The following is a 14,831-nucleotide window of genomic DNA, read 5'->3' on the forward strand; positions in this document are numbered from 1 at the left end:
CTTAGAGGTTCAGAGACTTCAGTTTCAAGTCAAGCAGCTGCATTTCCCACAGAACAAGTTGCATGTGAAACTCATTCAGATGTGATTCTTCTTTTGCCAAATGAGTTCCTGTGTGCCTGCAAAGCACCCACAGGGCAGACTGTGCTCACTGCCCCTCTGGTGTCACAGGGCCTGTTGAGTAGGGTCCTGCCCCTTCCACAGGCTGGGATCTACCACAGGACAAGACAGACAGGAGTCATTTCTGTTTGCCAGGTATGGGACAAGTCCTGCAACATTCCTCAGTCCAAGAGCTGCATTTAGAAAATGGTTGAGTTGCTTTGGGCTGCACAGAAGAAGCTTGGAGGCATTTTCCTGTCATGATGTGGCACTCCATGCACTGCCAGGACTTTTAGTAATGTGGGCTCATAGGGTGTTCATACTTCAGCTAAAAGATACCAGTACAGCACTGGTCAGCTTCTTCCTCCTTACAAAAATTATATCTTGCCCATTTCAGAGACTGTCAGTGGGTTTCAGTCTTTGAACTCCATCATCTACAAAATGCACAACTGTCTCAATGAGGTAATAGGTATCACACCATCAAAAATGTACAGCTTGAACCTACATCTTTATCCTAATTTCCTCTTGGGCTTTTTTATTTAATCTAATTGCCTGGCATAGATGGGTATTGGAGAAGGAGGCCACAAAAGGTAACTGTTTGAAGAGTTTTTACTGTCTATTTCTGTTTTCATGCCTGAGGTAGGCCATCATTTTCCCTCCCAAGTGCTACCAGAATTTGTCTTACAAATGATGTAACATTTCCAGCTTCTTGCTTTCAAGCATATGGGAGAAACTTTGTTCTGCAGTAAAGGAACACCATTACATTGACTTTCCAAAAAAAAATTCTTAATGTGAAGAGCAGATACCTCAGAAAACACAGCTCATAGGGAATGATGCTCCCATTTTAAAAATTGTCTTGAAGTGTGTGGATTTTATGGGACAAAAACATGTTGTGGGCTGTCCTGCTGCATCCGTGGGTAGTGAAAAGCTGTAAATACCTTTACAATGAGAGACATTCCAGACTGACTTCTCTCTTTCCAGCAGAGCTCTCAGCAGGGATATATTAGGTTACAGAAAATGCTGGGCTTCAATATATTTGACAGGTAATTCTATATAGTTAAAAAAGGTAACTGATAGCTAATGAGAACATTAAGTTGGCATTATTTTATTAAAAGTTAACGACTAAAAATCCACAGGCATTTTCTGTTATACTTTAGACCAGTAGAAATTAGATAAATTACCGATACTAAAATGCCCTATCTAGAAGTGGCTCAATGTTAACACATCTCTTACTGCATCTTTGTCAGGTTCCACAGTCCCTGTGCTCTGCAGGGCATGCTTGTCCCCGGGCAGCCCCGTGCTGTCTTCACCGAGCATTACACCGGCCAAATCTGAAGTTTCGGCTTGAATAAACCAGCGAGTCCTGCAGCAGTGTTAATTTCTGTACTTCTCTTAGCGTTTCTCTAAAAGGTTTTGGACAAGTACAAAAGAGGCTTTATAGGCGTTATTGTGCGCGGTCTAAGTAATTTTTACTGAAGAAATATAATTTAAACACCTGCCCAGATCCTCGCCGTGCTGCCCCCCACACGCGCTTCACTGGGGTGGCCGGGCAAGAGCCGTGACGGACGGAGCTGAGCCCGAGCCCACCGCACCGGCCGCGGCGCCCTCACGGAGCCCAGCCTGGAGCCCCTCACGTAGCTCAGCCCGGAGCCCGCCTCGGCCGCCTCTCATGGAGCCCAGCCCGGAGCCCACCATGGAGCCCCTCACGGAGCCCAGCCCGGAGCCCGCCGCAGCCGCCCCTCACGGCCGCCCCGCCCCGCGCTGCCCCGCCCTGGGTTCCTCCGGCCGCCAGGCGGCGCCGCAGCGTGCGGCGGGTGGAGCGGCCATGGCGCTGTCCGGCGACCTGTGGGCAGAGCTGCCGGCTGAGCGCCGCATCTTCTGCTCCGTCCTGCTCTTCTCGTGGGCCGTCTACCTCTGGGAGGCTTTCCTGGCGCACCGGCAGGTCGGTGGGGCTCTGGCGGGGACGGTCGCTGGCTCTCCGGGGCTGTGCCGGGCCCGGCCCGGCCTCACGTGGAGGATGTCCGGGGCCGGGGCCGGGGCTGGGGCTGGAGCCGGAGCCGGGGGACGCGGGGTCTGTCACCTGCCTGTGGAGGGCTCGGCCCTGTCCCGGGGCTCGGCCTCAGCGCGCTGTAGCGGATGGTGGGAATGCTCACAGTGGCGAGTGCGGTGAGTGCGGTAGGGTCACGGCGGCTCGGCACCCCCAGCAGCTCGGTCCTCCTCCCCGGGACAGCTGAGAGTGAGCGAAAAATGAGGAAATGCGTGACTTGAAATAGCGACAGTTTAACCTGTGAAGGAAAGAGGAAGGAAGCGCTGCCCAGGCCGTCGTTCAGCGCGTCCCCGAGCAGGTGATGCCTGGCAGCCTCCGAGCGATGGCCGCCCTGGAAGGCACATCCCAACCCTCTTCCTATTGCAGAATATGGCATAGAGGACGGAGTGTCCCTTTGGTCGGGTCCTGCCAGCCACATGCCCCCCTGGCAGGTTCAGCAGCAGCCGCACACCGGGTGTGGGAGCCCTGCGGTCGGGGACAGTGCAGCTCCTGATGCCCCGGACAGGGGAGAAAGTGTTTAGAAGTGCCCAAGGGTAGGAGCTTTTCCTTAGAGAACGGGTAAGTATACTGCAACAAGACAGCTGAGGGAAAAGACTTCTAGTCTTAAAAAAACTTCGAGTGGCAAGTTCTTTGCTGAAAAGGAAATAGCACCTCGTTTGTGCAGCCACTCTGTAGCTCTGTATTCTGGTGAAGTCACATGGCTTGCACAGGAGGTTCTGGTGTTTGGTTTCAAACTTGGCTTAGTTGTTAACTGTGGTGTGGTAAGTAACATCCTGTGGAAAAATCACTTTGTGTGCTCTGTGTTTGATCGCACATAGATAAGTTATTAAGCTGGCAGTTCAGTTCCTGGTTACAGCATCATAATTATGCTTCAGTTTTATATTTAGAACTTCATAGAAAACCAATAGAAAAACAATTCATAATTGTTCCTTTGTGTGTTGTTTTTTCTTTTTAACTTTCTGTGGTGGCCCATGGGATCATTTTATGTGTTATTTTTAAATCTTATGTATCTCCTTTAAAATATTAGGTGTAGACTTTAAGTTTTGTCTTCAATTTTTCAGAGGCGGGTGTATAGAACAACAACACATGTACCTCAGGAGCTGGGACAGATCATGGACTCAGAAACATTTGAAAAATCTCGCCTCTATCAGTTGGACAAAAGCACTTTCAGCTTTTGGTCAGGCCTCTATTCAGAGGTTGAGGGCACTGTAAGTACCTTTCACATGATATTTTTTATGTACTCCAACTATTAAATACTTTGGTTCTTAGTGATCCTATGCAGCTGCACCATTGGCATTCTGGTGTCGTACAGCAAATGCTGACATTTATATTCTGGTTTTGTTTGTGGATGTATTTGCTACACAAAAAGAAGTAACTGTTCAGAAAGCATGTAATTTCTTTCTGCAGTGCTGAGTCATACTGCACAAGTACTGTGTTAGCTTACATTTTATTTATGTTCTATAGTAGTCTCCATTGCAAAATAATTAAGCAGCATGAGAGTTATTCTAAATTGTTAAAATACAGATCTTTCCCTGTTTGGAGGAATCAACTACTTTCATTTTTAGATAAAATTTAAGTAGAAGGTAAAAAGAGAAAAAAAAAAAAGAAAAGGTTTCATTTCTCCATTAAGCTTTTAAAAGCACCACACTTGCTTTCATCCTTTCCATCTCCTCCTGACACTGAAAATGCACCCTAAGTGTAGGTTGTAAGAGAAGTCTTTTCAAAATAAAGAAAGATAAACCTCTGGTGTCATCAATATTGGAAGGCTGCTTCCTTGAAAACTGATTTTATATATAGAGATGCATCACTTCCTGAGAAAGCAGACATGAAATATTTACAAGGTGAGCTGTATGAGAAATGCTGCCAGGCCTGGCTGTGAGCTGCAGTGAGCCTCAGCAGCTGTAGCTTGGGCATTTCTTTGATGCTGGTGTAGCCCAGATGTTCACTCTCTGTTCTTTGGCAGTTGGTACATCAGGAGACGTTGGGAGCAGGCACAAGGAGGAGACCACAAAGCTTTCTTCAACATGACTGTAGCAACTCCAGTGCTGAAAGTGAAACTGGGGCTTTTCTCTGGGCAGGGAACTGAGGTGAACCACCAGGAGAGGAGGGCAGCTCCTCTTCAAGAGGAGAGGCTGCAATATGAATATATGTGTATGGCTATTCATAAATGAATATATGTGTATGGCTATTCATATATCAATATATGTGTGTGGTTAACCCCAGAGCTTTAGGGTCTTCTGAAGATATCCCTTATGCAAAGTGTACAGGAAATAGGCTTGAAAATATGCTTGTATTTCACAGGAAAAAAAATTAATTGCCTGCTCTCTACTTCTGTGAAGTGAAAATTAATTAATGCCAGATATTCCAGGCTTGTTTTATCACTGTTAAGATCAGAGGGGTGGCAAAAAGCTAATTCTAAAACTTGTCTTGTTCACCCTTAAAAGGTTCTTACCATGCTGAAATGTTAGTAGACTAAGATGACAGTGTGTTTCATACTGCCTCTGTAGTATGTGGTTTTGTTTTTAAGATGATTCTCCTCTGTGGAGGAATTCCTTTTCTATGGAAACTGTCTGGTCAGATCTCTGGTCGTGCTGGCTTTGGACCAGAATATGAGGTAAGTAGGCTTTAAATTCCTGTGCAAGTATTTGGTCCCTACTGCAATAATTATTTTTAAATTGGTATTTGGTTAAAAGTGAGATTTAGCTAACCTGTAATAGAGTAAAGATAACATATTTTCTGGTGCACACAATAACTCTGTGATTCTGAGAACTGGTAACAGTAAATTAGCTTGCTTTTAAATTAGCTTACTAATTAAAACAGCCTTATGTGTTAAAAGCAAAGTCTGGTATCTGCTTGACTCAAATGAGGTGGTGGGCTGTGTTTTTGGGAGCTCTTTATTTGGCTGTTTTCTTTTTACTAATCCTAGAATTGATCTACCTGCCCACTAAAAGGGTAAGAAATTTGAGTCTAGTGCTTATGTTACCTTTGTGCTGTGGATGAGGCATATATACAAATTTGTGCTCCAAATCCTTAGTAAGCTATCAGTGAGCAATAATTAGTCATCATGAACAAGTTAATTCTGGGAATTTATCTAGCATCATCTAACTGGTTTCAGTTAAACCACTGACCTAAAAGACCTGGAATATTTGTTAGAATTGGTCAGTAAATATCAGGTGGTTTTGTTTTGTTTTTTAGATTGTTCAGTCCCTGGTATTTCTGCTGCTTGCAACACTCTTCAGTGCACTGACTGGTCTCCCATGGAGTTTGTATAATACATTTGTCATAGAAGAGAAACATGGCTTCAATCAACAGGTACTGCAGAGAGCTCTGTACTGACCAAATTGGTTCAGATTTGTTACAGAGACTGGTCCTTTAATGAATGTGCAACACAAAACAATGGTTTGGGTCAGGCCTTTCTAAGGGAGAGTGCATCTGCATGGGCTTGAGTCCCTGTAAATGTAAGGAGCTACTGGGAGAGCTCCTTTTTTGACTGACTCTGATTTCCTCATGACACTGGCATTGCTGTTTACCATTTGTTTAAACTGAAGGGATCAGTTCACAAACCAGAGTGGCATAGTAATATTTGCATTGATGTCACTGATCCAATTTATCCTTTCTTTGCAGACACTGGGATTCTTTTTTAAGGATGCTATCAAGAAGTTTGTTGTGACTCAGTGTATTCTGTTGCCAGTGACATCCCTTCTGCTTTACATTATTAAAATAGGGGGAGACTACTTTTTTATCTATGCCTGGCTCTTCACTTTAGTTGTTTCCTTGGTGAGTATGAGAAGATGTTTGGGCTTTTTCCAGACTCCAGCTTACTGGCATGGCTCAGCATGCTGAATGCAGCTGAAAGGAAATGAAGAAAAAAATCTAAATCTCCTGTGAATTTTAGTGTCTACAGACTTTAACAGTGTCTTGCTCTCAATGTAGCTGTTCAGGAATAGTAGCTCAGATTAGTTGTCCACAATAATGTCATATCTATCTAATTTATTTAATACTGGAGTGTCTTCATCAATTGAAAGAGAAGCACTTATAAAGCTTTAGAATAGGTACTGGAAATACAGCACTATGTGGTGATCTGTTTTCCTTTCTCCTGAATGTAGAGGTGAGAACCAGAATATGCAGCTGAAGCCACATTCCTCTCTCTCACTTTCCTATCACAAGCTGCTATTTTATTTTTGCTCTGCCTGTACCTTCCCGTTGAACTGTCCACATAGATTTTGTTCTGAAACAAAACCTACAGATACTATAACAATATCTACAATATCTACAGATACTTTAGAACCTGATATAACAGGGCTTGGTCTATCTTTTATACTACAAGAGCTAGAAAATAAAACATCTTGACAGAGCTTCAAACTTGTGTATTGAAAGAACAGAATTTTCCTGGCTCACTCGTCTCCTCTGAGCCTCCTCCACACCTGAGGTTAAGTGCATGCTTAGACAATTGGTGTGTTGCCTATGGAGTTTCAGGCCTGAATGTGTTTGAACAGCCTTTGACATGCAAAATCATCCTAAGAGGTATTAGATTTACCCTTTAGAGTCTGGTTTTGGGAAAAATTCCAGTTCCACAACTCTGTAATCAGAGTTAGAGTTGCATCCTCCTGCTAGTCTGTCATGCCTGCTGGTTCCAAGGCATTACACAAAGATCTGAGATAAAACCTGGAAATTAGGCCCCACATGCTCTGCCTGGACTGAATAGCTGATTTCTACTCTATGAAATACCCTCCTACACCTTCTGTAAAATATCTGCAGAGGTTTAAGCCCTTAAAAATTACAGTAACAAAACTTATTTTAGTGGTGTTTCATATTGATGCCCTCGCTTGCTGTGACTTTGCAAAAGTCAGTTTTTCTGATTTTCGATTTCATTGGACTTTTTCAGCAGTGCACACACTGTCAAAAGTCCAGGAGCATGTTTTCAGTGAAGTAAAATGTATCAAGATCATTTTGAATTTAATGTTGATGTCCATTTGCCTCTTAATGTCCTGTTCCTTTTTTGCTAACCAGAATTTAAACTTATAAAACAAATAAATAAAAATAATACTGGGGCGATCCAGAGTGTGAGGAAAGGGAGTTCAGCTTTCCTTTCTATCACATTATTCCAGTTCTGGCTTTCTCTGCAGCTGATGCCAGTTTGAAGAGATGCAGGTGCACTGTAGTGATGTTTTTAGGTCAAGGCTATTGGTGATTGTGGAGCCAGAGGCATCAGGCAGACAATTCCCTGAGCCCTGCAGACAGCTGGGAGACAGAAAGAAAACATGGGACATAAAATTTCTTGCCTCTTTTTAGACAGTTGTTTTGCAAGTTAGCAGGAATTAGTCCCACTTTTTCTATCTCTTGGTTCTTTCATCTCTTGAGCTGAGTGTGAAACCCTTCAGAGCTTTCCAGGATTAGTGGAAGTGAGAGCCTTTCACTGAGGAGCCCCCTGCTCCCAGAGGCTTTGTCTTCTGCACTGTTCACAGCAGTTCTGCTCAGGTGTTGGTGGTTTGTGCACAGTTTGCTGGAATGTGGACTGGCCACCAGGCAGAGCAGCCCACAAGAGCCCCCCATAGATCCCACTTCATACAGGACTCTGCTTTATCAAGTGTTTTTTCTGAAATTGTGGCCTCTTTTTGAACTTTTTGCTCCACCTTTAGTACCAAACAGGTTTGCATGCCCTGTTTTTAATATCTGCATGTGTTGCAGGTGCTTGTTACAATCTATGCAGACTATATTGCACCTTTGTTTGATAAATTCATTCCGCTTCCGGAGGGAGAGCTCAAGCAGCAAATTGAAACAATGGCAAAGAGCATTGACTTCCCATTGACTAAGGTGTATGTTGTTGAAGGTGAGGTTTTGTTATTTTTTTAAATAAAAAGGCTTTGTAAGTTTAAATTTGTGGGGTTTTAGCATTGATTGTGGATGCTGTAGTAGGGCAGTTGATTGCATTGCTCAGATACTGCCATACTTGCCAATGTCTGGAGCATTTTCCTGGTCTTTTTCCTGAAGCTCAGTGCACAACCTGAACTCATCTTCTGGTTGGAAGCATTTTCCTGGGTCTGTGAAATGGAAATACACAGCTTGGTCGGGAGTGGAAGCACAAAAGTAGCCAAGATTATCATTTTAGAACTGTGAAACAAAGGGAATAGCTGTTTCCATTCACCTTTGCTGGCACATTTGAAAGAATTCTACATAATTTGGCACAGGTTCTTTGCCTGGAGCAGTGTCAATTCAGAATGCTCTTTCCACTCTCAATCTGAAATTGCAATAGGATTAGCTTTTCTTCCTGGACATTAGATGTTCATAACTGCTCTTATGGTTTTAGTGCTTTTAGTTATTGCATGCTACATTTCTCTATTGGAGTCATCATTACTTAGGTTTTAGAATATGCTTCAGTTTCCAAACAGATCTGCTTGAGTTTGTCTACAGTTCATTTGGGGACTTTGAGAATTCCTCTGGAAAAATCTCATCTGTCATACTGTGCAGCCTTCAATGCATGGGATTATTCAGATCATGGTCTTTAAATTTTCCCCCTCAGGTTCTAAGCGTTCTTCCCACAGCAATGCTTATTTCTATGGGTTCTTCAAGAACAAGAGGATAGTACTCTTTGACACACTCCTGGAAGACTATTCTGCTTTGAACAAAGAACCAGCAGAAGGAGAAGATGGTGAGAATGAAGAAACAAAGTCTAAAACCAAAGTGAGTTTGTCTTTCATTGTGTTGTTTATATTAACTTCTTGGTGAGATACTCCCTTGTTTTTTCTAGTGTATTTTAAAGGTCTTGACTAAGTTGCTAAAACACAAAGCCTAATGATTTCAACACCAAAGTATGCCTGCTTTGCTGATTGGAATTTCTGGGTCAGTGTGAGTTGTGCACATAGCAGCAGAGACTGTAAAAATCCACATGGGCTTTAGCAAAATATTCATTCCCTGCATGTAAAAACTAGGTCTGAATAAGGCACCTGTTCAGGGTTTTAGCTCATCTTCTCTTGGGACTGCCATACCACAGTATTTCCCTTTGAAAGAAATACTTTTAATTCTTAGTGTGTCATTTGTGTGCCTTTTACTGCATGCAGAGGTTTTGGTGCAGGAGCACAGACAGACTGCACGTGTACATCCTGCCATGCTCTGCTCAAGAACAGGATGGAGCCTGGCCCTGGCCTCTCCTTTGATGTGCAGCTGCACATCAGGAGTCTGCTGGAGGAGCTGCTGTGGCCTCAGAAGAGTATGGAAATGACTAAAGCTAATAGAATATTTCCTGAATAACCTGAAGGAGTTATTCTGAGTAAAACAAATGGCTTTGTGCAGGTCAGGCCTAAGGGTAGGCCAATGTCTGGACTGTTGTTCAGTTCAGCTTCTGTTCCTTGACACCATGTTAGTGGGGTCCAGGTATTTATTTGCAGGGAATGCCCCAATGAAGGCAGGAATGATGCCTCTGACTCCATGTGCTCAGAAGGCTAATTCATTGCTTTATAATACTATATTATATTAAAGAATGCTAAACTATACTAAAGAATGCAGAAGGGATACAGACAGAATGTTGAAAAGATAATAATGAAAACTTGTGACTCTGGAAAGAGTCCCAACACAGCTTGGCCCTGATTGGCCAAAGAGTGAAAACAACTCCCAGCAGAATCCAATGGAACAATCACCTGTGGGTAACCAATCTCCAAACACATTCCACATGAGCACAACACAGGAGAAGCAAATGAGATCAGAATTGTTTTCCTTTTCTCTGAGGCTTCTCAGCTTCCCAGGAGAAAAATCCTGGGTGAAGGGATTTTTTCAGAGAATGTGAATGCCACATCCAGGGTTTTGTTTGGCAAATACTGCAGAAGTGGGTGGTGAGAGGAGGGCATGTTGGGCTCACCTGATCTAGTCATAATGAGAGTGTGTTCCATTTCAACAGGTTCTGCAGCCTTTGTGTTTGCTTCTGACTTGCTAATGGAACTCTGAAGGGGCAGATGTCCTTCCTAATTAAAGCTTTAGGGCGTGTCATAGGGCTTTCTGAAGAGGACACTTCCTTCTAAAAGGAGCAGTACTGCCTTGGGAGGAAGGTTACATGTTGAGTGTTGAAGGAAAGTAGGAACAGGGCTTTGCTCTCAATTCTCCTCTGAAAGTCTGCAGCTCTGAGTTCCTGTTTCCAGTGTCATGCTTTGCTTGAATAAAGAAACAGGATGGGAAAGGATAGGGGAGAGCATTTGGAAGGCAAATCTCCCAGTGTTCTTTCAGGTTTGCATCAGCATGTCTGCATACATAGAAATAAGAGAACACCACCTCATAGTGGAAATCTTCCTAACCTTAAAAGGTTTTATTTCTGTGTCTTCATGAAAAAGGCTCAGCAAGAAATTATATGTGTGTTTCTGGTATTAGAAGGGAATGGCCTGATCTACACTTAAGAAAAAAAAAACAAATTAGTAAGAAATTCATTTGGTTGTGTTCAGACATACCTGATCATACTTCTGCTTTGTTATTCCCTCAGAATAAGAAACAAGGATGTAAAAATGAAGAAGTTCTGGCTGTACTTGGTCATGAATTGGGTCACTGGAAACTAGGTCATACTGTCAAAAATATAATCATCAGCCAGGTAAGTTATTTTAAACTGGATTTTTTTTTCCTGAAGCATCTGTAATTATAGCTGTTTCCAAATGCCCTTTCCTAGATTTGTTAGTGTACATTCACCTGATACATTTACACTGTGTGACAGGAAGTTGGTCTGGATCACAGCCATCCTTCTCTTCTCTTCTCTTCTCTTCTCTTCTCTTCTCTTCTCTTCTCTTCTCTTCTCTTCTCTTCTCTTCTCTTCTCTTCTCTTCTCTCTCTTCTCTTCTCTTCTCTTTCAATAACAAACAATATTCTGGCACCTTCTGTTTTACTCTAAAAAGACCAAAAAACCACTTGGGTAGGTAATCAACCCCTCTAGAAAGCTTGGTAAGGCATGGTCCTGCCTGTTGGCTCTGAAAAGCCAGGCAAGCACAGTGTGTGTACAGGACACTGCCCAGCTTGGGTGGAAGCCCAGATTGTCTCCAGGAACAGAAGTACAACACAGCACAGACACATTTTGTTTGGCTTTAAACTTTTCAGAACCTGTACTCAGTTCCAAGGAGATGGGTTCTATCCTGTACTGTGGAGAGCTTTGTGGATAATTGGCTGGCTGAGAAAGGCCACTTTGATGTGATACCCTTAGATAAGGATAGGGGAAACAAGCTGGGGATTAAGTAATCAGTGTCCAATCACTGACAGAGGTCATGGTGACCTTTGCTGCAACATGAAGATGGGGGAGAAAATCTTTTGCCAGAAAATGAAGATAGCCTAGGTAGAATAGCCATAAGAATGTAAACATAGAAACAAAATAATCATTAGAGCATAGAAGTAGGTGTGGTTGATCTAAGTGTGCTTTAACCAATAATGAGCTCAGGTTTGCAATATGTATAAGCTTCATTAACACCAATATAAATATGTGTGAGCTATCAATAAACTCTGAGATTTGCTGTTCACACATATTGTGTGCTGCAATTCTTCTGCCGTTCACAACACTGTACTACCTCCTCTCTTCTCTTCTGCTTTTTCATCCCCCTTCATTATTTGTTTTTTGCTCCCTGGCAGAAAATAGTGCTGCTTCTGCTGTTGCATTTTCAGGAAGCAGGTAAAGACCAGCTGTCCCTCTCTGTGTATTAGTTCTAAAGTAATCCACTTGGTTTTTTACAGTGGCATCCATGTGCAAATCTATAATTGATGTTATGTAATGACTTATCTTAATCAAGAATGTTTTTTCTTTTCTCCAGATGAATTCCTTCCTTTGCTTCTTCTTGTTTGCTGTGCTAATTGGTCAGAAAGAACTCTTTGCTGCATTTGGTTTCTATGACACCCAGCCTACCCTGATAGGCTTGATGATTATTTTCCAGTTCATTTTTTCACCTTACAATGAGGTAACTTGTTTTCAAGACATAGACTCTGAAGTATCATCCTATTTAAATAATAATTTTGTTTTGTCAGGGGAAGTTTGAATTTCTAGGGGCTGTTTTGGGTGTCTCATTTTGATAATCAGGCTTAGTGCTGCATGTTGGGCAGCACTCCCAGTTTCAGGTATGGCTTGGATAAAGCTTAGTGAGATCAGCCTGCAGCCACAGCAATGTGTGGGATGTGGGAAGCTGGATTTGGTGCTACTTACTGGCACTGAAGGAATGTGCAGATAGCTGGATTTTAAAATAATTTTAAATAATTTAAAAATAATTTTTAATAATTAAAAAATAATTTTAATAACTTGCTGGCACTGAAGGAATTTGCAGATAGCTGAATTTTAACATAATTTAAAATCATTTAAAAATAATTTTTAATAATTAAAAATAATTTTAGTAACTTGCTGGCACTGAAGGAATTTGCAGACAGCTGAATTTTAAAATAATTTTAAATAATTTTAAAATAATTTTTAAGAATTAAAAATAATTTTAATAACTTACTGGCACTGAAGGAATGTGCAGATAGCTGGATTTTAAAATAATTTTAAATAATTTTAAATTAATTTTTAATAATTAAAAATAATTTTAATAACTTACTAGCACTGAAGGAATTTGCAGACAGCTGAATTTTAAAATAATTTTAAATAATTTTAAAATAATTTTTAAGAATTAAAAATAATTTTAATAACTTACTGGCACTGAAGGAATGTGCAGATAGCTGGATTTTAAAATAATTTAAAATAATTTTAAATTAATTTTTAATAATTAAAAATAATTTTAATAACTTACTAGCACTGAAGGAATTTGCAGATAGCTGGATTTTAAAATAATTGTAAATAATTTTAAAATAATGTTTAAGAATTAAAAAATAATTTTAATAACTTACTAGCACTGAAGGAATTTGCAGATAGCTGGATTTTAAAATAATTTTAGTGCATTTCTCTCCACAGGTTCTCTCATTTTGTTTGACAGTATTGAGCCGACGATTTGAGTTTCAAGCAGATGCATTTGCCAAGGAACTTGGCAAGGCCAAGGACTTATATTCTGCTTTGATCAAGCTAAACAAAGATAATTTAGGATTCCCTGTTTCTGACTGGATCTTTTCAATGTGGCATTACTCCCACCCACCCCTTTTAGAAAGACTTCAGGCCTTGAAAGATGCAAAGCAGGAGTGACAGCAATGATTGCTGGTGCAGAGACAGTGCTTCCATCTCAGAAGCAAAGTTCAGAGCTGCTTTTTAATTTTTTTTTTAAATGGATAATGCAAATTAAGCACGCTGTTAACAGCACCACACATCTGAGTATCCTGAAACAGGTATTAAATTATAAATGACTTATTTTTAACAAAAACAAAACTGTGGAACTTAATTTAGAAAAAGTGCTGGGTGAAGACCTTCCCCCCCACCCACCACAGTGACTTTTATTTCCATATCATAGTATAGACTTTTAAAGGGAGGAAAACAAGTGTAGACTTCAAAGCACCTTTTTCTTCACTTTGTGTATGCCTTGAACATTGCTTTTGATCCTTTTTCTATTCTCAGCATTCTGTGAACCTTCCCAGGCTCACCCTCTTCACAGTGAAGAGGCTTTGGGTGATTTGATTTCCTGTATAATGATACTTGTGCTTGCCAGTGTGTTTGAAAAAGCTGAATTCAGCTGCAGGCTTTTCTCCTGCATTCATGTCTGTCAGAATGAAAAATGCTACTTAATAAAACCTTTCTCTGAAGTGTGGGAAGAAGGATGAATTATAGCTGAGGATATGTACCATGTCTTCCTTGAAAATGAGAATTATTATTTAGTAGCATTACAGTGGGATTAGGCTGCTCCTATTGCCCCAGGGCTGCTGGGGGGTATGGGAGGAAGAAGAGAATATTACAGAGAATCAGAAACTTTTGAGAAAATTGCTAATTCTCTCTTGTTCTCCCTTTTTCCACATCTCAGTTCCTCCACTTCTGTTGTACTTTGCCTGGATTTCTTGTGTATATGGAAGTGTCCAGTTGCTCAGCCAGTGTATTAAAGCCACACTTTGATTCTGAAGGGGCTTATCCTCCATTCCATTGAGGGTTTTTCATGAATATGAATCCAGCTGAACTTATTCTTCATCATTGTTATTATATATAAAAACTCCTACATATAAAAAGCCCAGGAAACAGTTTGCCCCCATCAGTTAATAAAGAAAAAAGTGGGTACACATGGAAATGGCATTGATTATCTCAGACTTTTCTGATGAAAAATAGGATTATATTTACTTTTGTTGAAGTAAAAATAAAAGCAAGATATAAGTTTGCATGTGCATACAAATGTTTTAACCAGTGTGAACATAACTCCATATAAAAATCAGATTTTCTATCTTTAATAAATTAAAAAGTTCTGCTCAGCTCTGTACAAAGAGAGGAGTCATCAAAGCAAATTGTCATTGTTTCACATGTCAGAATATTCTCATATATTTTATTGTTAGCTTACATTTGTTTTTCTGATCATAGGGAAAAATGCCTTATAAGACGATGGGCACAATGATGTCTTGGGTGAAACAAGATGTTGCTGAAAGCCCTTCGTATGCCTTATTCTAATTGTGTTTATACCCCAGCAACTATGGAGCTAAGCTATAGCTACGGATTTAGGAGACAATTTTACAAATCTGGAGAGCCTATATTTGTCATGTGAACTGTATTTAATAAAAGGCCCTCAAAAATAAAAGCATTAACTTGAATCTGTCAATTCAGAAGAATAAATAACTATGTCAAGTT

General features: G+C 41.0%; 1 protein-coding gene across 1 annotated transcript; it reads left to right on the forward strand.

Annotated features, from left to right (window-relative positions):
- Positions 1 to 1,343: 1,343 nt before the first annotated feature.
- ZMPSTE24 (zinc metallopeptidase STE24) lies at positions 1,344 to 14,794 on the forward strand. The gene is made up of 10 exons (XM_071453385.1): positions 1,344 to 2,038; positions 3,205 to 3,351; positions 4,671 to 4,757; positions 5,339 to 5,455; positions 5,768 to 5,920; positions 7,832 to 7,973; positions 8,664 to 8,824; positions 10,608 to 10,712; positions 11,911 to 12,054; positions 13,035 to 14,794. The coding sequence occupies exons 1-10, from the start codon at positions 1,766 to 1,768 to the stop codon at positions 13,257 to 13,259; spliced, it is 1,554 nt and encodes a 517-aa protein (XP_071309486.1). The 5' UTR covers positions 1,344 to 1,765; the 3' UTR covers positions 13,260 to 14,794.
- The last annotated feature ends 37 nt before the right edge of the window (positions 14,795 to 14,831 follow it).

Source organism: Agelaius tricolor, unplaced genomic scaffold, assembly GCF_023055355.1.
Source record: "Agelaius tricolor isolate 1412-34295 unplaced genomic scaffold, bAgeTri1.0.p SCAF_36, whole genome shotgun sequence".
Classification (NCBI taxonomy): Eukaryota; Metazoa; Chordata; class Aves; order Passeriformes; family Icteridae; genus Agelaius; species Agelaius tricolor.

Bases quoted from the DNA above. Each gene is read 5' to 3' on its own strand.
- ZMPSTE24 (XM_071453385.1), top strand. From the start codon at position 1,766: ATGGAGCCCAGCCCGGAGCCCACCATGGAGCCCCTCACGGAGCCCAGC. The intron at 5,921-7,831 runs GTGAGTATGAGA...CATGTGTTGCAG, and splicing joins TCACTTTAGTTGTTTCCTTG to GTGCTTGTTACAATCTATGC. The intron at 8,825-10,607 runs GTGAGTTTGTCT...TTATTCCCTCAG, and splicing joins AAACAAAGTCTAAAACCAAA to AATAAGAAACAAGGATGTAA.